Genomic DNA, 24,201 nt, shown 5'->3' with positions numbered 1-24,201 from the left:
CCTGATTTCACACATACATAACTGTAGTACTCGATCGCGCTTGCTTTGATTCATAATTCCATTATAAATTCCTTAAGGGGGGGGGGGGTCATTCAGAGAGCAGTTATGTATTATTTGTAGTTAACTTTCTGGTGTTAACAGCGTCCACTCTCATCAAATCGATGCACCGTACGCTGGCCATCTTGTTCTTATATTTTATAAGACCTCCCGCTGATGGCGCTCGTCATGATGATAAATTGTCTTTCTCGGCAATAAATTTTCTGAGAGCGGAAACAGTCCTCTACTAACGCCCAAACGCCATTGTATATCGTCCATTCATCGGTTGCAAGCTTTCTGTGGTGATGTCCACATAGCTCACAGTATACGAAGTCCTGCTAATTTGTCCAAATCCTAAATTTTTCATTCCAAACTGGAATTGCAATAGCTTTGTATAATCCGTAAACATTAATTCTTTGCAGATCATCGGAACAGCTTCTTCTGGGAAATGAATGCTGCCGACAAGCTGTTCTCGCGTTGACTGTTACTCAGTAATTTTCATCCGACGCGTACCCTGAACTCATTCAGACGACTGACTACATTGGGTTTCTGGTGAGTTTACATTTATTGCTTTAAAATGCCTGGCAGAGAATTACATTTCAGCATATTTTCTACTCGAATTTTCCACTCTGCGAATATTTCTTGTGGAATTGCAGACCAATTGTTGCAGTAGGGGCTGCGACCACTGGCTCTGTCTAAAGCAATTGATGTATCTGTTTGATGTATCTGCGAACGAAACGGTCAGTTTTGAATTCATGTTATTATCATAGTTACAGATGACAGTTTATAATATAACCATGAATAACGACATGAAATACGCCCTAGGGTCTCTCAAAATTACCTTTTTTTCCCATAATATCAATAATATGTGCTTACAAAAACCTTTTATATCTTGACTATATCATACTATAGATTTGTGCAATAACCTGTTGACAAATTTGAGGCTGGTCTAATTTGATCATTCTAGACTGTGGGGTGAGGTGGGGTGGGGAGTTATAACCTGTGTCCTCATATGATACAGTCAACCACAATTTGTATGTATAACATTCCATGGTACTTTGTAATAGTATACAGTAAAATCTGAAAACAAAACCCTGAAAAAACCCAGAATATATCGAACAACATAGCCAGTGAAATTTTCAGTCCCAGTGCATTTTAATAGTCAGCACATGTAAACAATCCGAACACAGTCTATACTGGATTATTTTTGTCAGATTTTACTGTCCTGTGAAAATTGAGGTCACATGTAAACGTGAAATGTTTTGGGAAACATACGTAGTAAACATGAGCATGTACTATGAAGGTCAAGTTTAGATCATATGTGTGGTCTGTTAATCTTGAACTTGACCTTGTCACTTGTAACAAGAATATCATTACAACCAATCAAGGCACATTCCACCGTGACGTCACGGGTACAAATATCTAAGTTACCAGCGCTAGAAGCTATCTGCCAAGGAAACCGATTTGTATGTTATGTTGTGAGTCGTTAAGTTGTAAAATGGTTAGGACCTTAGGATATGACAAAGTTTGGTATATGCACAAAGTAGGCACATGGGGTGAAAATTGAAATATCAACAATTTCTTTTGATTAGTAGGAGTCGATAAGAGACCTGGGTATAGCACATTGCAAATTACTGTTCACTGGCTGTGTTTGAAGCTATCATGCAGAAACCAATAAGAAACTGGACATGCTACACTTTAAGATAGCAGATTGAGTTTCTTGCAACATTTTGTCTAAACGAAATGAACTAATGTGCAACCATGCATACATCAATAGCAGACATCAAAAAAATGGCGCCAGTGTGTCTGCGTCTAGCAGGAGTACATTTAAACGGTTTATTTCATAATAGGTAAAATGTAGCAAGAAATTGCAATCTTCTGCTTAAAGTGTAGTGTAGAATATACAGTTACTTATTGGTTTCTGCGTGGTTGTATCAAACAGAGCCAGTCAACGGTTACATGAAACGGGCAGTAAGAGATCTGAATACGTACATGTACATAGATATATAAATCACAATATCGACTCGAAATGATTAGACAGTGTCACTTTATTGCAGTATATAAGTTGTAATTTATTGAAATACAGTACGGTGTATGCATCAAAAGTAATTTTTAAGATGACAGCCCTTCCATCACAATGATTTCACATTACTGAATTTGAAAAATGGTAAAACATGAAATCCAAATTGAATATTTTGAGCATTAACATATTTTTGAGCATGTTTGATAAAGGCGAAATTAAATAAACAGGTATTGGCATGTTAATTTGAGATGATATGTATAAAAATAACCATCATTTTTTCCTAAATAGTCTAAGGGTAAACATTAATTAATTCGTGATCGTCCGACCCTTGCTAGATTCAACTATTTGTTATTGATCAACCTGTATGGTTTGACGACAGATAATAATACTCGACAGTGTCACATCTATACCATTTATGAGAATCATAAATCGTATTTTTTTAAACTGTAAATTAAAATATGCATTGTAAAAATATCCCCGCCAGATTTCATCATCATGGCTGAGCCGGCAGAGGGGAACAAGTCATCACAGGTTGATATGGAAACCATCGAGATTGGAGAATCCGCCGACGGAGAGACAGCTGTACGCTACAACAAGTCGTTCATTGCCAAGTATGGACCATCTCTGAAGATGTTGAAAACATGGCGACGAAAAAAGGAGAGGTAGACGACACTAATAGTTCTTATATATGTGATGTATACGGTCAGGTCAAAGGTCACACAATGTACTACAAAGCCATCATTTCGATAAATCGTTACAACAGAATAATGAGATAATCGTAAATCTCACTAGCAGACGATAAATCGCCCTCGCAAGGCACCAAAAAAATGGCGGCTTTATATAAAGGTTTCACACATGGCGGGACGACCTCCGCAGACGAATAGCTAACTGCAATATTGACAGGCCAAGATTAAGCACAGCTATGAAGTCTATGGTTTTTTGACAAAATTTCAGCAAGCTTAACTAATCATTTGAAAGAGTAAATACATTAATTTTATAACTTTATTTAGCATACTTTTATGAGATTAGGTTCCGACCAGCCTAGCCACAATCAAAGTCAACTAATTTCCACAAATACAGTTAACGCTTTGTCTTTAGACTCAAAGCCACATTGACGTCATTTCTCACGTGACCTAAAAATACCCCCACCTTATACGTGTGACGAATGGCTTATCGTGCGGATGTAAATATTGATATTAACTTCATGTCTCTTTACCTGGTACCGTTACATTTGAAAAAAAGGTCATTTAAGGCCAAAAAGACTCAAAATCAGGGCCACATTCAATAAGACTTGTCTAACATGATGGGCTACCCCTTAAAGAGCTCAGGATTCACATTATTTGTAAGCAATAAGCTTATGTGTTTTATTTCAATGCTGGCATGAAAAGACTGCAATTAGATTTCATGATATCATTCGTGTTGACGTTGAGTTCATTTTTGGCTAACGCCACAAATTATCTCAGCTTTGCTTTCAACGTTTTGATGTCGAGCAATTATCAGTCAAACGTCGCAGGTGAGAGAAAAAGCCTACTACTAATCCTACAGTTAACGTTAGTTACCTATTGGCACCAGTTTCGAAGGGAAATTTCGACGACATAAAACCACCTGCAAGTGTATATCCTGACTGATTTTTTTGTTTCAATTGTTTTGTAGAGTTGCTAAAGTTGCATTGCCAGTATGTTTTCCCTTCTTTAATTTTGGTCTGTTGGGTAACTATGGCAATAGAGGAAGGGGTTAAATATTCAGTACAAACACCTCAATGACGTTATTGTGTAAACACTTCTGATACAAACAAATCTCCCCAATATTGATTCTTCAAACTATCTGGCATTTTAATGGAGACAGATTTTCTTAAATAAATCTATAGACATGTAGCTATGTGGGGTTAGTTAGTGTGGGTTAGCCCTGAGTCCGTGTGCTTGACCCTTGACCTCTCATACAACACATGCTATATAGTAATGGAAGAATCACATCCACCGACTTTTATTTAAGACATATACTGTTTTTGTTGAAAACGCAGACAAATACAACACATGAAAACGGGCGATACAAATGGACGAGGACAGAGAGAGAGAGAGAGAGAGAGAGAGAGAGAGAGAGAGAGAGAGAGAGAGAGAGAGAGAGAGAGAGAGAGAGACAGAGAGAGAGACAGAGAGACAGAGAGACAGAGAGAGACAGAGACAGAGAGACAGAGAGAGAGTCTGTGTGTGTGTGTGTGTGTGTGTGTGTGTGTGTGTGTGTGTGTGTGTGTGTGTGTGTGCGTGAGTTTTGGGACGGAGAGGGGAAAATATGTGGACGAAACCCAAAATACTTTGTTAATGCATATATATTTCGCCAGCTAAAACAAGGAAGACATACATCAAAATATCCGAAGTAATTCCCTCGCAATATAGTTTGACTTTGTAACTTTCATATTCAAAATATGTATACACCTTTTTTTGAACAGTGACCTCTACAGATGTAGAACACAGAATCCAAGACCATATAGAATCACAATTTGCAAAATACAATTGCAGTGGACCAGTATTTGAAGTTCTCAAAAAAAACACTTTCAGAGATCATCATTTTGGTCTTCTTTATGTGACATTACAGCAAGAAGTCCAAATGTCCTATGGACGACGCTGGATTTATTTCAACTCTTTGGTATACTTGGCAGACACCATTGATAGTGAAGGCAAGGAAAGGAGACCTGGGTATCGATCAGGTTCACAAGATGTCCAAGTATGATGCATCAGACCTCAACATTGACAGGTAAATTTTGCAAAATAGTATGACAAAATAGTAAAAATAGTATAGTAGTTGTGTTGTAACATAGAATATGCCTCAGAAATAAGATATTTCAAATTTTTGCTGTTAATTTGTTCAAGAAGATTCCAAATATGCATTCTCAGTTAAAAGCCAAGAAAACCGTACACTTAATTTTATATTGCGGTCAAGATCATAACTTAAACCACCATTTTAGAATCCAATATGGCCACCAAATATTGAGCCAAGTTTATGTGGGAATTAGTCAATAATAATATGCTATGAAAACTCTGACATGGCTAATTTGTTTCTGTTGTTGTAAAAAAACTGCTGTGTACGGTGGAAGTACAGTGACTTCATACCAGTAGTGCTGATAATTTATCCATGATGTCACACCGTTAATGTAAACCATAGATGCTGAAAAAGGAAATTATTAGAAAGGCTAGAGGTAAATGCCATTAGAGAGTAGAGTAGGCTAAATATATGCCAAGTACGGATTGCTAGAAAATCATCACGTTGTATATGCATGTACATGTGTAATCTTTGCTGTTTGCAATCTTTGTACTTTGCTGTATTACACAGCTGTATATTTATTTTCAAACAGTCACCATCATTAATTTCTGACGTGATGTGATGTGATGCGATGTGATATGATGTGATGCGATGTGGTGTGGTGTGATGTGATGTGATGTGATGTGATGTGATGTACTGTGCTGGGCTGAACTGCGCTATACTGTGTTGTACTGTAATGTAATGTAATATAATGCAATGCAGTGCAGTGCATTGTCGTATTGCATATTGTGATGTTGTGTTGTGTTGTGTTGTGTTGTGTTGTGTTGTGTTGTGTTGTGTTGTGTTGCGTTGCGTTGCGTTGCGTTGCGTTGGGTTGCGTTGCGTTGTGTTGTGTTGTGTTGTGTTGTGTTGTGTTGTGTTGTGTTGTGTTGTGTTGTGTTGTGTTGTGTTGTGTTGTGTTGTGTTGTGTTGTGTTGTGTTGTGTTGTGTTGTGTTGTGTTGCGTTGCGTTGTGTTGTGTTGTGTTGTGTTGTGTTGTGTTGTGTTCTGTTGTGTTGTGTTGTAGTGTAGTGTAGTGTAGTGTGTGCAGTGCAGTGCAGTGAAGTGTAGTGCAGTGTACTACAATGTAATTTAGTAAAGTGTAGTGTAGTGTAGCGTAGTGTAGTGCAATGTAAAGTGTAGTGTAGTGTAGTGCAATGTAGTAAAATGTAGTGTAGTGTAGTGTAGTATTTATATATGGTGTATATTTTAACGTACAGCTATCCTAGATCCTATCCTATCGTATGTTATATCAAATGTCTTCCTATTAGTGTATCGTATTCTGCTGTATTATCTTGTATTTTGTTATATGAATATCCTTACATTACTACTCTATGTAATTTCAATTGTATGGATATCACCACGTTCAACACATAAATCCCATATCCCATATTCCTTGATAACTCACCGTCACCAACTATATAACGTCGTAACAGAAGTTATACAAATGAAAACAGCGCACTAGCAATATTTCACATGAGATCTAAATTATAATGCAAAACAGTTCGTGACATCTCCAAGACACTGTGAATGCAAATCCTCAGCTTTTTAATCTGGATTTGGTTTCTTGAGCTTCTTATGAGTACAGGTATTGCATTTTTCATTCATTTCACTGTTTTCCTTTAACAGGTTTGAACGTCTGTGGAATGAAGAAATTAAACGTAATGGATCTGAAGAAGCCTCCTTGGCCGGCACGTTCTTAAGATTTGTCAGAACTCGTATTATCACTAGTATTGTTATTCTTACTGTGTCCTTCTATCTAGGATACCTAGGTGCGGTAAGTGTTATTGGGGGATTATCGAAATATCATTGTCTTAGCTATTTGTAACTTTGTTGGATCGTGTACATTTTTTTAGCATTTAACACAGAATGCCGCGATTTAATATTTGCTGATTACTAGAGTATATAGAATTTCATTAGCGAGAAAAATGTAATGAAAAATGAAAGATGACGATGATTATGATGATGATGATGATGATGATGATGATGATCGATGATGATGATGGCGACGACGACGACATTGATGGTGAGAAAAGGTTTGTTGACTGTTGACTGCTGCGTGACGTCATGATTATCTCTGTAATTACGACATTACCATTAAGTGATGTCATGACTATAATTATCTGACGTCATGATTAGTTTGGTGACGTCATGATTAGAAATTTCGTACCGTGTAAGTGTTTTGTGACTGATGTCATAAAGTATGTGACGTCATGACTTGTTTTGTGACGTCATAACTATTTTATGTGACGTTATAACTTACTTAGTATGTAATGTCATGACTTATTTTCTCCCTCCGTCCCCTCACATCTCTCTACGTATACCGGTCTGTGACGTCATGACTCGATCTATGACGTCATGACTGTTACGTAACGTCATGATTATTGTTCTGTGACATCCAAAATTATTGTTAATTTGAAGAAAATGCTACGGTTTGTTGTAGGCTTGTATCGTTGGTGCTATGCTGATCTACATAGAAGATATGGATAAAGATTGGCGGATTGGACTGACCCTGACATGTTGTATGCTAATTAGTGAAATAATTAGAAGCACATTTACTGGGTGGTCTTGGTATATCAACTATCGTACCGGAATCCGACTCAGGTCAGCCGCATTGACATTGATCTTTAAGAAATTGACAAGTCTACGAAATCTCCAGGACCAGTCTGTCGGCCAGGTAATATGAATAAATTGGACCTTTATATTTTTAACTACACAAGCCAAGTAACACGTATATGAAAAACAGTTTGCCTGCTAGTCTGTTTGATAAGGCCAAATAAAATAAGTTTTTTTGGTTCCGCTTAGTTTTTCACGCCGGCTCTAAATTTTTTACGTATTCGAGAAAAATAATAATAAAATTGCGAAAATTGTGAAATCTCGCAAGAAATAGTGGGTGCGGAAACGGATATAAACTTAAAAAGACAATATAAAACTATTTGTCCAATCTGTAATGGCTGCACATCTGATGGGAAGAAATAAACAACACAGGGACCATTTGGAAAACGATGGAAAACCTGAACTAGACACTCATACATGAAAAAATATATATAATAAAATAAAATAAAAAATCTACCTACCCCCACCTATTTTAAAATTGAATGTAATCGGAACCACACAATTTTTTTACGCCTAAATACAAATGGCCGTGAACAGCTTATACATAAACAGTGTGATGTCATAAGCTTTGAATCATTGATTGATCCCAAACGATTGATAGCTGTGACGTGAACATCAGTTGATCAAGTATTGGGCGTAATTTCAGGGGTTTTATTTGTTCACGTTACTGGCTTCTTGTCAAAATGTTTTTTTTTTCAAATGTAATATGGCTGCCGAATATGTCTGTTTGAAATTAAAATATTGTAAATGTCACTAAAAACGAGAGAATGAACCCCAAACTACTACTATGATTATTTGAAATGGACCTGGAATAATCGCTTTCATTTACAAAATTTGGAGAGTTTAGGGTTATTTTAAGGGAAATTGGTCCTCCTGGGGGCGCACTCTACCTTAAATCAGCTATAAATAATCAATAATCTAATAATCAATAATCTAAATTCATTGAAGAAGTATATGTTTTTAATTATTGTATTTCATGATATGATATTTGGTTGAAGCTCGTTGGTCCAAATTTTACTGATGATTAGTGTTGTTTTTTTTCAAACCGATTCGTTGAATTTTTGTTCAGATCTCGGAAATCAGTCTGTAGTGCGTCCGTGGTCATTTGTTCGAGCTATTTTTTTCCCGCTCTCTTCATCCTCTTGTGCCTTATTTGGCGCAGTTTTCTTGTTTTCTTCGACTTTTTGGACCTATGGAAGTGAATTAGTTCTCTCATGTCCACTGTTCTATTTAGATAGTTGCTGTTGAATGTTCCGTAAGCACTACAAAAAAAATACATATTCTTATGAAAATGACAAAATAATAATAATAGTAGAATAAGAAATAGGCGAAAAGGTGCTAAAATATTAAGTTTAATTTCCATAAGCCGGGTCTGATTAATACCGTGAAGTGCGCGCCTCGATACTGAAGAACATGCGCTACTAAATAAAAGAACGCGTTCCATCGTACATCGCTCAGCGTACCATGCCATCAGCAAAAAAACCCAAATGTTATGTTATAGAAGGAAAATGATTTTAGTACGGTACCAATAGTTTTTGTCTGAGTTCGGTTCCTTCTTCTTCTGTTGAGCAGCTGTGGGACCCTCAATGCTCTGTTGGGTGTCGGTATCCGTTGCAAGAATAGAACTTTTTGGGTTCACTACACGCATACTTCTACTTGCGTACAATCTGTTTACGTATTTGTACATCGTTCTATCGGACCTGAATCTCGGATTCTTGACGTCAACCGTAATTTGTCGTTGCCGCGTGAACGGAAAGCACAAATAGTAAAGTAATAACGTCAGCAGTTCGTAAAACCACATACTGTTACTGACTGATATAGTTATCAGGTATTTAGCTAGTTATTTAGCTGTATACTACGGATGAACATAACCATTCTGTTATTGAAAATCAAACTCGAAGACAGAATGACACGATTCTACGTATCTGGAACACGAAAAGAACATGATTATGTCGTATGTCTCGCGTGATTTAAACTTTCGCTTGTTCTAAAAATCTAAAAGCAACAAACAATATGAAACGCGCCCTCTATAGGAAGAGAGCGAGATTAAATCTACGCGTTGGAGAATTTTTACTTCCCACACGGTCGAACCAAATGACCGGATTAGTAAATAACAGGTGCTCTAGCTGCAATAACGAAACTGTATAGAAGGTCACTAAAACAAGAATATTCATTCAAGAGTTATCCAAAATGTCGGCTGCGCGGTGAACAGAAAAAAAATCTGATTCAAGTTCAGAACTTGGAAATGCAAACGGTGTGCATGTATTTACATATTATATTAAACTTGCCGCTTTATTCACCACATTAAAATAAATCATACAGTAAACGCCATCCCTTTTAATTTTAGTTTGTAAACCTTTGTGGGAACGATGGCCAACGTATCTTTGACGCATGTCAGTTTGGACCCTACATTATTGCTGGACCCCTATTGGCTGTCGGCGTTATAGTCATCTCTGTAGTCTTTCTTGGTTGGTGGGCTCTGATTGGCAGCCTCGTTTTCATCCTCTTCTACCCATTCCAGGTAAGAATGGACTAATCAACCAAATTATACTGTGAGAGAAATAGTACATCATTGATATTCAAATCACCTTTTTACACACACACACACACACACACACACACACACACACACACACACACACACACACACACACACATAATTAGTTTATTAGTTGGTGTTTGACTTCCATCTGTTTGCTTGTAGGTTTGTTTGTTTGTTGTCTCATTGCATTTTTTTTGTAAATTAACTCCTTTCTCTGCGAGAGTTGTTAATCTGCAAGGCTGTTCGTATATATGTTATAAGTTACAGTTTATTTATTTATTTATTTATTTATTTATTTATTTATTGGTTGTACTTTCTACATCATGGTTAAGATACCGGTATAAATAGAGTGTCACAGATATTCCCGTTTTATATGTACATGTACGGGGAAGGCTACAATTTTAAGTTCACATGCCCCCAATATTCCAAGCCCTTTACAAATCATATACAATGTGCTATTTCGGACATGTGATTGTTATAATGCCGTAGTCCCGTTATAATGAAAACAAAATAATTGTAACGTTTGGCCACTAGGAGCGCTGTTCGGACTCACTTAGCAGGGCCATGGTAATTGAGTACTGTAAGGCCTCCTTTGAAAAAACTCCCATCATTTCATAGTGTCTTATGAGAAAAGTTAGTTAGCATTCTCTACTAGTTGTTTGAACTGCATTTCATCGATTTCTTCCTGTACCCACTTTTCCCTATTGAGGGCTCCCTCAGTTGTGTAGCACTTCGAACTTCGAACATGACGCCTGCAAGATTGGTAACCAGAATGTAGCGTATTTGGCGTTGTCTAATACTATTCTTGTATTTTATCCAGGTTGGCACATCTCGCTTAATGGCACGGTACAGAAAATACGCTATCGATGTTACTGATTTGCGCGTGCGCAAGATGAATGAAATGGTAATGTGTGTTAAACTGATCAAAATGTATGCTTGGGAGACGTCTTTTTCCAAGGCTATCGAAAGTAGGTTAATTCTATGTTATTTACACTGTGTTCTGTATTGTGGATGCATGGAGGAAGGGTGGTTTTTGGTGGCTGGCTTGGTGGCCCGATAGATGGCAGGATGGATGGAGGGATGGATGGAGGGAGGGACGTCTGTTTGGTGGGAGGATGGATGGGTGGGTGGGTGAGTGGCTCGCTAGATGGCTAACTGGATGGATGGTTAGAATGATGATGATAATAGTAGAAACAGGCGATAGAAGATTATTAATGACTTACTAAATACTCGTAAAGTACAAGATGAAAAGAATTATTAAACCAAAGTCATCTTGAGCCATCAGTCAAATCTCTCTCTCTCTCTCTCTCTCTCTCTCTCTCTCTCTCTCTCTCTCTCTCTCTCTCTCTCTCTCTCTCTCTCTCTCTCTTTCTCTCCCCCCCTCTCTCTCTCTCTATCTCTCTCTCTCTCTCTCTCTCTCTCTCTCTCTCTCTCTCTCTCTCTCCTTTTTCTAGGTATCAGAGGAGAAGAAAGAAATTGGTTAACAAAGGCACAATTCGTTGCTAGTGTCAATCTAACTGTTAGTCCATTCGTCACATTATTGGCTACAGTAATATCTCTGACTGGGTATGTGTTGACTGGCAATTATCTCTACTCTCGGCAGGTAATTCATGTTATCTTTTATTTCATTTATGTTGCTTTGAGCTGAGTGTTTTCTCTTACCGACATTGTTTATTCTTTAATAACGTTCTTCGTTATTATGACAAAAGTATGACCAAAAATAAATCAGAATGGGAGGAAAGAGAAGAAAAGAGAAGAGAGAGAGCTAGAGAGAGAGAAAGAGAGAGAGAAAGAGAGAGAGCGAGAGAGAGAGCGAGAGAGCGAGCGAGAAAGAGAGAGTAGAGAGCTAGATAGAGAGAGAGAGCTAGAGAGAAAGAGAGAGAGAGAAAGAGAGAGATAGAGAGCGAGCGAGCGAGAAAGAGATAGCTAGAGAGAGCTAGAGAGAGGGAGAGAGAGAGAGAGAGAGAGAGAGAGAGAGAGAGAGAGAGAGAGAGAGAGAGAGAGAGAGAGAGAGAGAGAGAGAGAGAGAGAGAGAGAGAGAGAGAGAGAGAGATACACAAAAACACGACTAATGGCTATCGCCTTGTTCCCGATACATTTTAGGCTTTCACCACCGTAGCACTTTTCAACACATTACGATACTGTATTGTAACTACCCCGTTTGCAGTACGAGGATTGGCTGAAACCAGAGTGTCAGTAATAAGAATGAAGGTAAGTAACTACACCATGTTAGTACCAATAGTCAGTCATTCACACACACCCGTCCCCCTTCCTTGATGATACGTGAATAATAATGATTTGGAATATTCAGAACTTAGGACTAGTACTTAAAGGGGAACACCACTCCAGGAAATAAAGGCATTTTTCATAAACTATCATGGATTCTGGAGTGTCATTTCATGATTTTACATCACACACAGTTCCTTGAGATTTCAAAGAAACGTCAAGTTGATCATATACCTTTATAATTTATCTTACCTTTGCTGTTGGCATCATGGGAATTAATAGAAATTATGTAGTCATGTGATGGCACGATTAATATTTATGAGAGATGTTTTACACTGAAGGGAATAATCACTCAGGAGTCATGAATATTCATTATGCCAGTGATGAGATTTGGGATATTTTTTTGAATTTTTTTATAACTCGAAATTGCTTCTTTAACTTTTTAATAAACTGTAAACCTCAAAAGAACGATCGTCAAATACGCATGCGTATACTTTGTCGACGACCTTGCTAAGTTTTTGGGTATATCTAAAAATTACGTAATCGAATCATTCAGTTCGGGCTTGTGTCCCTTTAATGTAATCAAAGAAACCACACAAGTATCTCTGAACATTTCAGAAATACATTCACTACACTGCTTTATACTTCATAGTCAATCCTCGATATGCCTGACTATGAACCCTGCCGACAGAAACCTGAAAACCCGGAGAATGCCATTGAGATCAAATACGCCACCTTCGGTTGGGACAAACACGAAGACATAGATGAAGACGACGATGCCATGGTTGATCACGTTAAAGTTAAGACAGACAATGTCGAAAAGGGTAAACACTATGATGTGACGCTACATGATATTGATCTAGATATACCAAAGGTATGTTTTAGAAATGTTACTTTGATTTTGACTGGAGGATGAAATAGTGAGGCCAATAGGCCAGACGTTAAAGTTAAGACAGACAATGTCGAAAAGGGTAAACACTATGATGTGACGCTACATGATATTGATCTAGATATACCAAAGATATGTTTTAGAAATGTTACTTTGATTTTGACTGGAGGATGAAATAGTGAGGCTAATAGGCCAGATTATGGAACTTGCAAACTCGTCTCACGAGTATCGTTATGTTGGTATAAATGATTTAATCCTTAAAATGCTGTTAAAAAACGGACTCATTGAAAGTAATCAAAAGATATTTCAATTGACTTTAGTTCCCCATAAACATTGGCGAGAGAGGTTTATGGTTTCCTAGACCTTTTCCGGGTGGGGGGGGGGGGTATCATTTAGGTCTCCGCCAGAAATAAGTCATTCGTTTGCATTTGAACATGCGCATGTATTTTTATCGCCTGTCACGTTAATTATGTAGAAAATTTAATATATTCATCACCTACTGTAGTGTATACGAGTGTGTCGTTGACGTCAAGCTATGTGAAATATTCCACAATTTACTGTTAATAATAATAATAATAATAATAATTTATTTTCACCATAATAATAAGTATTTACATTTCATAAATCTAACTAAGTATAATTGGTGGGGATCATGAAATATAGTTCAGCAGAACTAATCTTCCTTCATGGCCCAAACAAATTATATGAAATAAATCATTTTATACAATGAAGATATGTAGAGTTGCAAAAATGATATACATGTAGAACAAAATAAGTGCATACTCTATTACCTCATACATAAAGAAATAACTCCAAAAAATAGCGGGGAATATCCAGAATTGTAAAAGGCGATATCTTTGATTTTAAACTGGAATGTCTTTCCCAGTCTCCCGACTTATTCATTGTAACTTCGAGCAATGTCCGACCTTAATGATCTCTACCCTGCATTAGTAGGCTGGGTGGTCGACGTGGTAAGCTTTCTCACCACCCTGCGTACGTCCTACGGAGGCTAACTATACGATCCCTGACAACCAAGCAAAACATATTTTTTCCCCGCAGGGATCACTGGTCGGGGTATGTGGTGGCGTGGCATGCGGCAAAACATCACTTGTGAGTGCTATCATGAATCAAATGGAATGTGTGCAAGGCTCACTTGCTGTGGATGGAAAGTTTGCATTAGCATCGCAACAGGCTTGGATTCAGAATGGCACTTTTCGAGATAATATCTTATTCAGCAAAGACTATGACAATGAACGATATTCAAAGACGTTAGAAGTGTGCAATCTGCATCCTGATCTCGCTGTATTACCAAAGGGTGAAAGTACAGAGGTAAATAACAGTATCATTCTGTATTGTACGAACTTCTCGCGAGATTCCATCTGACGAGACCTTAGTTTGTCACCATGTACAGCGAAGTAACAACGCTCCTAGATCTTGAGTAACTTTTTGTAAGATAGAAGTAAAACGATGAAAATATTGTGGTGCCTAATGACGTCAGTTTATTGCATGATTTAGAGATGAAGGTCTATTCGAATGCCCTGAAAACTCCCCGCACAAATGTTATATTAGAGACGAAGGAGTCTTTAGTTTTTCCTCTATATTCAAACTTTGGCTAGATTTGTTTAATATTCTGCCCTGAATAGAATGTCTGAAAGATGTGTTCAACCAAAACAATACAAAACAAATGTTATTTGTTTGATTTCTGTTTGACTAATTGATTGACTTTAAATTTGTCGCGTCTTTTGTGTAAAATTGAAATGTTTTATCTTTGATTTTTATTCATTTAATCAAGCCAAACTTTGACTTACATTTTCTACGGATGTAAAATATAAACGTGTGATTTTGTCCTTTACTTGTGCAGATCGGGGAACGAGGATTGAATTTGAGTGGAGGTCAAAAGCAGAGAATTAGCCTTGCACGAGCCTACTATTCGGACCGAGACATATATTTGCTGGATGATCCCCTAAGTGCTGTTGATGCACACGTTGGTAAACATTTATTCACACATCTCATTAAAGGTGCTTTGAAAGGAAAATCGGTCCTCTTTGTCACCCATCAGTTACAGGTAGGTCAAAGGTCGAACAGATGTAGTGCGTTTATATTTAGGACTGGCGGGATGGGGTTGGGGTGAATAGCCAGTGTAGTATGGAACGGTTATGAATTATATATTGACAAAACGAAAACTGCGAACATTTGACGTTTAGTTATGAAATATTGTTTGCAAAACGATATAATTTTTTGGGGAAAAAAAATATTTTAAAAAATCTGTCCCATATCGTTATTTTTGAACTTGTCATTTTGACATACTCGTACTAGACATTTAAAAAAAAATCATGCATTGTTTTGGTTTGCTTCTCAGTATCTAAGTCAATGTGATGACATCATCGTTCTACGTGAAGGCCGTGTCGTTGAACATGGAAAGCACAGTGAACTGATAGAGTTAAATGGCGAATACGCCAAACTGATCTCCACCCATTATTCCGATGACGGAGGTGAGCAACACGACGTCGAAGACCAAGACGTAGGCGGAAATGACGTAGAGGATGAGGTATCTTCTCCCACTCACAGTTTATCATCACCAACGCACAGTATGTCACCAACGCATAGTATAACATCAACGTCAAGTCGACGACTACGGCGCAAGCTGAGCAGTCACAGTAGTATCCTCGTTCACCGCAGCACGCTCAGAGAAGAGGCACCGGATATATTCAGCGTTACCCCTGACGACCTGAGGGAGGATGAAGACTTACCAGAAGACGTTTTTCTTGAACATGTCAGTGAAGAGGAAGGGGACGCAGAAGGTGTGTACTCATATCTTGTTTGCTTACAACATGTAAAATTGTTTAAAGTTTGTCTGCGGAGAATAGATATCTTGGTTTCAGACTTGATCTCTCTGATTTTGGTATACGCGTAGACTATGACTAACAATTGCTTCACAGCTCAACAAGTTGCTGTCAACCAAATGCAACGCTAGGAAAACAATTCAACTCTAACAGGAGCCTTTAGCCAATCACATTGAAAACTAACAATACTGTTGCTATTCTTTTAACAGTAGTGCAGTTGAAACAGGCTTCTGCAGAAAAAGTTATACATGGACTTGATGATTGTAATGGCTTCAATTGCTTACTTTCCAACTGATAACCAATATGTTAACTTGTCAGTTTCTACATCCTCACTGTGCGCGACATCTCTATAATAGTTTCCTTTACATTTGAAGTTGTCTGTGTGTGGAAAAACCCCCCACATTGTGTCTCATAAGTGAATCCCCAATGCATTTTCATTTCTCCTGTAAATAGGTTCATATTGAACACCAATTTTAAAACAAGCTGTATGTCTATTGGAAGTTTTCATTTATACTCTTCATCCCCCTGTCTCTTTCTTCAGCTGGAAGGCTTACCCAGAAAGAAGAGAAAGGCGAGGGTAGTGTTGGGGTCAAGACCTACTTACAATACTGTAAATATGGAGGTGGTTACTGTACAGCCTTTGGTGTGTTCTTTATGTATTTAATTGTTACTCTACTGCAGACTTTTGTAAACACGTGGTTAAGTGTTTGGTTGGACAAAGAAAACACGGTAAGACAAACAAGAATCGAAAAAAAATACTTGTAAATATGCTGCGATTTTAATGTGAACATAAAATACAAGCAAACACGTGAGCCCTCACATATCTACAATGTAATGGATGAGGATTCTAAAATACGAGGATACATTTACACATAAGAATAAACACTGGATTACATGACATGCCCCTCGCTCCCCCTTACTCTCTGCATGCACGTCTGTCGGGCAGACGGACAGACGGATGGACAGACATACAGACAGACAGACAGACTGACTGACAAACTGGTGCGTGATTGCACATAAACGAGACAGATGAAAAAAGGGGGCATAGAAAAGCAATATTCATTGTCATGGAAGAGGTTTTCGAAATTTGTGGGAACGTGAAACGTTGATGAGTGCATATTTACATATAGTCATCACTTCCTGTTTAGATTTATCATACATTGCACCAACACAATAAAGTATCCACAGTCGTTCACTTTGCCCAAAGCTATTTCTGATATCATTAGTTTGGGTTTAGTATTGCCTGTTATAGTAGTATTGCCAACTTTGTTTGCTTTCAGAATAAAACCTATATTGATGAAGAAACCGGCGAAGAATGGTGGTGTGATAATGTCACGTGTCAGGAATCACGTGACTTTTACCTAATCGTCTACAATGTAGCATTAATTGTATTAATCATACTGGCCTTGTTCAAAAGTCTGGCTTACGTCACGGTACGTCATATGTATGTATGTATGTATGTATGTATGTATGTATGTATGTATGTATGTGTATGTATGTATGTATGTATGTATGTATGTATGTATGTATGTATGTATGTATGTATGTATGTATGTATGTATGCTTGCAATCATGTGTGTGCATGTGTACATGTGTGTATGTATTGTATTTCATATTTGAAAGTGTGTGTGTGTGTGTGTGTGTATGTATGCATGCATGCATGTATGTATGTATGTATGTATGTATGTATGTATGTATGTATGTATGTACGTACGTACGTGTGTGTGTGTGTGTGTGTGTGTGCGTGCGTGCGTGCGTGCGTGCGTGCTTGCTTGCGCGTGTTTAACCATAGGTAGTTTCACTCCACAGTTTGTAGTTTAACTGTCATTTCGTGTATTTGTATTATCTTTGAAGAATTCATCTTCTTGTATTTCTTTTCTTCTCAGTTTACTCTGCGTGCTTCTACCAATATGCATAATGAGGTGCTCACCAAAGTTTTCCGCAGCCCAATGAAATTCTTCGACACTACACCGTCTGGTCGTATCATCAATCGTTTCTCAAAGGATCTTGACGAGGGTAAGTGTTCGTTCTCTTCGCAATCGTCTGCAAACATTTGGTTGTGACATCAAGAGATCTTGATATACACTTACAGAATTCGAATTGTATGTTGTCCAGGGATTTCAGATCTTTGTCAGTGGAGTACAACCATACAGATATTTCCATTCATTGTGGGAGGCGCTTAAAAATATTATACTTATTGTGGAGCATGCATGTTGTCTTACTTCAGTTATTTTCCTCTTTCTCTCTCTATAGTTGACGTTCGTGTATCCTTCATGCTGGAGAGCATGCTACAGAACTTACTCGCTATCATATTTTCCCTTATAATGATTGGCTTTGTCTTTCCGATATTCTTTGGTGTTCTTCTGCCGTTGTTGGCGCTGTTCGTCGTTATCTACGTCTACTTCAGGGCTGCTGTTCGCGAGCTGAAGAGAGTTGATAACGTTACCCGATCACCATGGTTTTCACATATTACTGCTTCGGCATTAGGCGTTCCATCTCTCCATGCCTATGAACAGGAACACATCTTTAATGAGAGGTATTCATAGTATATCTTATCTTACCTCATTTCATCTCGCCTCACCTCACCTCACTTCATCTCATCTCATCTTATCACCACCACCACCACCACCACCACCACCACCACCACCACCACCACCACCACCACCACCACCAGCCTCATCCCCACCACCACCACCACCACCACCACCACCACCACCACCACCACCACCACCACCACCACCACCACCATAAACAACAACACCTACAGAATATTTCTTGTCAACTATACAGATTCAAAGAATTGATGGATGGTAACAGCATGCCATTCCTGATGTTTAACATAGCTATGAGATGGGCCGCCATTCGACTAGATATGATCACCATGGTAATCACCACTGTAACAACCCTTATGGTGGCGCTATCCCATGGTAAAATGTCAGCCTCTTTTGCTGGTCTAGCATTATCGTTTGCGACCCAGGTTAGGAAACAAATATATCAAATATTACATCCTTAAAACATGTTTATAACTACCTTGAACTTTCTAGTAATGATGTCAATAATAATTGACTATTAATCAATTTCTTAATAATGACGTCTTCAACATGTTAATACATTTTTACTTCAAGCTATATTCAGCTTGTTTCAAAGCACAGACTTTCATAATAGGAGGTATATTTATTTTCAGCAGTTACAGCAACATATCTAATTTGATTTTTCACACAAACGACAATTTATAGTATTTCCAATTCAGGTAAAAGTCATAATAGGAACGTTCAGCTTCGCACATGCGCACACGGCCAGTGCATTCCTTTAAACTAAAATAATGTAAGAATTTTTATGTTAAACAAACTATCACATATTCCATGCATTATCATGGCTTAACTCCTGTTGATTATCTGTTCCATTTGTTATATACTTTTTATTGATTCGAATGTATTTTCAATCGTCTTGAAATGGCTTTTTTTTGGTAGATAGTTTTAGTAGAAATAGCTAATTTTCTTTTGTCAACAGAATGCAGCTATTTTTCAGACGACTGTGCGTCTAATGGCTGAAGTGGAGGCTCGATTTACTTCGGCAGAGAGAATCATGCAATACGTTGATGTAAGTATATGCACGGACCATAACATGCATGCAGTCTGTTGATGTAAGTATATGCACGGAACATAACATGCATGCAGTCTGTTGATGTAAGTATATGCACGGACCATAACATGCATGCAGTCTGTTGATGTAAGTATATGCACGGAACATAACAGGCATGCAGTCTGTTGATGTAAGTATATGCACGGAACATGACATTTTAAATCACTACATATTTTGATTATATCTCTTCTTTCACGAAAAAAGTTTGCAGCTCAAGACATAATATAAATAATTTTTTACGCATCAGGAACTATATGAAGAACCACCGCCGACCATTCCTGGGAAGAAACCACCTGATAACTGGCCACAAGAGGGCGCCATCAAATTTGTCGACTTAAAGATGCGATATCGAGAGGGATTACCTTTAGTTTTGACGGGAGTCAACTTGGATATTAAGCCCATGGAGAAAATAGGAATTGTTGGACGAACTGGATCAGGTATGGTGACGCCAAAATCAATCTAAATATTTCCGAAACATTCAGGCGGACAGACAGACAGACAGACAGACAGACAGGTGGACAGAGAGACAGAGAGACACACAGACAGAGGCTGGTTGGCAATCAGGAAGGCAGGCAGGCTGACTGAAATATATACATGTGTATAGATAAAGAGACATTTAGTAGAGGAAAGACTCACCAGTATATGCAAATGGGTGTATATATTTGGAATACAGATAGGTCTCTACATTGACCGGTGATTCTTCTTATCTTACAGGGAAATCAACTCTTGGTGTTGCACTATTTCGTTTGGTTGACCCCGATGAGGGATACATTGATATCGATGGAGTAAACTGTCACGAGATAGGATTACATGATTTAAGATCGAAACTGTCGATCATTCCACAAGACCCAATCCTTTTTATAGGCACAGTGAGGTAAGAACGGGAATTTGTTCAATAGCATATTCAGTGTAATTTAAACTTTGATCAAATACTCTTTCCAGTTATTTGGTAATCTCACAGTTAAAGACAGGACAAGCTTAACACAAGTCGTCAGCATGGCGGGTAGGATAATTGGTTCAAAGCAGAAACAACTCTCAATCAGTTATTGAAACCATTGAAGCCATTCGAATGTTAAAAGATCAATCACACCCACTCACTCTCAGTTCCAAACCTTACCGTCAGGTCGGCGAATCAAAGTTTACCTTGCAAGGAAAACTTGCTACAAAAATATTTCATTCCATCAGCTATTTCCATTTTAAACTCTAGATTCTCTCAATTGCAAATATGATTTTAGTCTTGAAGACATATTAAAAGATCTACGTAGTAATATTGTACATTTGTCTGTTTGAACGCGTGTTGTCTGTGATAGTGTTTTATTCGTATATTGGGATTTCTGTTATGTAAAAAGGAAATTTTCCATTATATGTTTTAATTTAAATGGACAATGAAGTTATTGAATTGATTTCAATTGAATTGTAAAGAGTAAAGCCTCTTTTGGGCGAGTATTGGTTCTTATCTAGTCTTTGTAGTATACAGGTTGAATATTTGTTGCTTATGATTACAGTTACAACATGGTAGTTTGATGTTACCTGTTTGTGTGTTGTCATCTCATGTGATGTCAATAAATTCAATGATTTATTTTATTCCTATTTAACATACAGGTATAATCTGGACCCATTCAATACTTACGACGATGAACAAATATGGACAGCTTTGGAGAAATGTTACATGAAAGATACGGTAAAACAACCCCATTTTGGCATTGCATATCTATATTTCTGTGTCTGTCTGTCTGTCTGTCTGTCTGTCTGTCTGTCTGTCTGTCTGTCTGTCTGTCTGTCTGTCTGTCTGTCTGTCTGTCTGTCTGTCTGTCTGTATCTATCTCTCTCTGTCTGTCTCTCTGTCTCTCTCTCCCTCCGGCCCACCCGCCCGCCCGCCCTCCCTCCATTCCTGTCTCTGTCTGTCTGTCTGTCTGTCTGTCTGTCTGTCTGTCTGTCTGTCTGTCTCTCTCTCTCTCTCTCATACCTCCCTCCTGTAATGCGTGTTAAAACATTTGCATATTGAACATTGGCTTGATAACAGACGATTTCTTTCAAAGACAATAACATACTTTATAAATATCAACTAATTAACTGAAAAGTCAACTCATTGCTGTCGCTTTATCTGTTGCGTACATGTTACAGTATCTAATTAATATTTAAATTATCCTTAATTTAGATCGAGAATTTAGAAGGTTGTCTTGAAGCACCCGTCGTTGAGAATGGAGAAAATTTTTCAGTTGGAGAGCGACAGCTGATGTGTATGGCAAGGGCTTTACTTAGGAACAGTAAGGTATGTAAAACCTCTATGACTCCTGACTGGAATTTATAATAACGCATGTACCTTGTACGGTGGCCCACAAGTGACAGGACAAAACAAAAAATTTGTAACAAGTTTTGATGTAAATTTTGGACACACACACACACACACACACTCTGCAATTTAATAATGTTTTGGTTTTTATATCCTGAACAGATTTTGATCTTAGATGAGGCGACTGCAGCCATTGACACAGAGACGGATAGTTTAATACAACAAACCATTAGAAAAGCCTTCAAACACTGTACAATGCTAACCATAGCTCACAGATTGAACACAATCATTGATTCTGATAGAATCTTGGTTATGGACCAAGGAAAGGTAAGTTGGTTTCTACAGATAATTTCAAATTTATAAACTTCGTGACATCATCATTTCAGGGTTAAAGACCAAGGGTTAAACATGCAGACATTGGGTCCTCATTCACGTTGCTCAAATTGCTATTGTACGGCATTCTCGCAAGGCAGAGCACTTATTTCTGCTGAAGCAACTCTTGGTGGATGCATTTCTGATGGTGCCGTAAAGAGGCATGTGGTTTACGACATTGCTGTACGACCTCATGTATCTAAGTCAGTTATACCATAACTGCTGTGGATACTTACAGGCCAATATAACATTTTATCAATAAAGTTTCTGTGTAAAATGTTGATATTTATATTAGATTGGCATAGGACCAAAGTGGCGGCTGGTTTTCCCTTGGCTGCATTTCTGTATGCTGAGGGGACATACAACTCCAAATCATGTGATCGTTCTACACACATTAATATAGAGATACAACAAATACTAAATGAGGCTTAGAAGAGGCCTGGTGTGCGCTTGAGCGATGCATAATGGGTTAAACAACATTACGAGTTTCATTTTGATCTCACTACTTCCCTCAGTATTGTTGGGCCATTTCTTCAAGAGATCCGAAGTGTATAAAAACATTCAATTCCCATACTACCTTACCCCAGTGTACAGCAGGCATCTTATAAACCAGATTTGCCAATTGTTAAATCTCTGTGTTAGAGAGTTAGCGTGTTGGAGAGTTACGTTGCATAAAGAAATTCAGTCTATATTTAATCTATACACTGTCAGGTAGGTCATACAGTTTAGTACACCCTTATTCATGAAATCACATGACGTCACAGTTATCAGGTGACTGTTATCTTCTCTTTTCTTCTGTAAAGGTTGGAGAGTTTGACACACCAACTAACCTGATGGCTGATAAAACATCTATATTTTTCGGGATGTGGAAAGCGGCGGAGAGTAGCAAGAAGATGATGGAGCTTGAGGATTGAATGCAATGTCGATTGTGAAGATCTACGATGTGAAGTCAATCACGTGGGTGGTTTGGGTTTACTCAGTGTGAGATGATACAGCTTGTAATACACGACTGTGGGTGTGCAATCCGTTGAAAAACGGCACAACTCTTAAGAAAAGTGTAGAGAATCTTTAAGAGAGATGTCCTCGATACAAGCAAATTCAACTCAAAACAGTGTTGCATGATGTTACTACGAAATATTATAGATTCATTTAAAGTACTGTTTACAACCGTTTCTGGACACAATTTCAACGCATTCTCGACACAAGTTCAACCTTTTTGAGGGCACAACTTGAACCCATCGGCATTTTAGCTGAATGAAATTAGGAATAACAAATCCTCTTTTACATTGTCTTAAACTGAAATGGTGTTGACAACACAAAATTTTACTAGTTACCTTGATACCAAGTACCAAACCCAGCATATTCCTTACATAGTAAGGTTTTACGAATGAGAAGCGGAAAGCACGCATAATTTTGTAGTTTAATATATTGTCAACATGTGTAAACGTTGGTGCACACACACACACACACACACACACACACACACACACACACACATATCGTTTATGAATCCTCACATTTTATAGCAAGGCATCCCCTCCCTTTTTTGTGTCATAGACTTGTAAGGCCGTATGCGAGAAAGTAGTGATTTGTTAGGTACAATGTTGACGAAGTCGTATAAGTATTTTCAGTATATTATTCTCTATTAATGTTATGTAAATATTGGTGGAATGCATCGTGTTGTTTGTCGATTTCTCCAGAAAGACAAAGAAGTAATCACCATCTTTATGGCATACTTATTTGTTAGCGTTTGTGCTAAGGTTTGAGAACCCTTGTAACTGCTGGGGATTCTGGTAAAACTTGCGTGTATTTCCATTTAATAATTTTGCTGGAAACACGAAAAAAAAGAGTCTGACGAAGAACCCCAGGTACACCTTAATTTCTTTCGACCTTTAACATAAACACATGTGTTGTGGCTCTGAGG

The 24,201-nt window shown here is 37.9% G+C and overlaps 1 protein-coding gene across 1 annotated transcript; it reads left to right on the top strand.

Moving 5' to 3' along the window:
• Window positions 1-2,554: 2,554 nt before the first annotated feature.
• LOC144442746 (ATP-binding cassette sub-family C member 5-like) lies at window positions 2,555-23,191 on the top strand. The gene is made up of 24 exons (XM_078132118.1): window positions 2,555-2,721; window positions 4,652-4,810; window positions 6,484-6,631; window positions 7,298-7,531; window positions 9,818-9,991; window positions 10,833-10,980; window positions 11,467-11,615; window positions 12,116-12,223; window positions 12,891-13,112; window positions 14,187-14,456; window positions 14,989-15,192; window positions 15,487-15,928; window positions 16,512-16,699; window positions 17,251-17,403; window positions 17,857-17,986; window positions 18,224-18,506; window positions 18,761-18,947; window positions 19,481-19,570; window positions 19,860-20,049; window positions 20,327-20,486; window positions 21,215-21,293; window positions 21,771-21,884; window positions 22,068-22,232; window positions 23,081-23,191. Exons 1-24 carry the CDS (start codon window positions 2,555-2,557, stop codon window positions 23,189-23,191), a joined length of 4,275 nt encoding a protein of 1,424 aa, XP_077988244.1.
• Window positions 23,192-24,201: the final 1,010 nt, after the last annotated feature.

The sequence above is a fragment of the Glandiceps talaboti genome, chromosome 11 (assembly GCF_964340395.1).
Source record: "Glandiceps talaboti chromosome 11, keGlaTala1.1, whole genome shotgun sequence".
Lineage (NCBI taxonomy): Eukaryota > Metazoa > Hemichordata > Enteropneusta > Spengelidae > Glandiceps > Glandiceps talaboti.
The sequence above is the reverse complement of the archived record's forward strand: the minus strand, read 5'-3'. Positions and strand labels throughout refer to the sequence as shown.

Excerpts from the sequence above, each read along its gene's own strand:
- LOC144442746 (XM_078132118.1), top strand. The coding sequence starts at position 2,555 with ATGGCTGAGCCGGCAGAGGGGAACAAGTCATCACAGGTTGATATGGAA. Across the intron at positions 17,987-18,223 it reads CTCAAAGGATCTTGACGAGG|TTGACGTTCGTGTATCCTTC; the intron begins GTAAGTGTTCGT and ends CTCTCTCTATAG. Across the intron at positions 19,571-19,859 it reads GAATCATGCAATACGTTGAT|GAACTATATGAAGAACCACC; the intron begins GTAAGTATATGC and ends TTTACGCATCAG.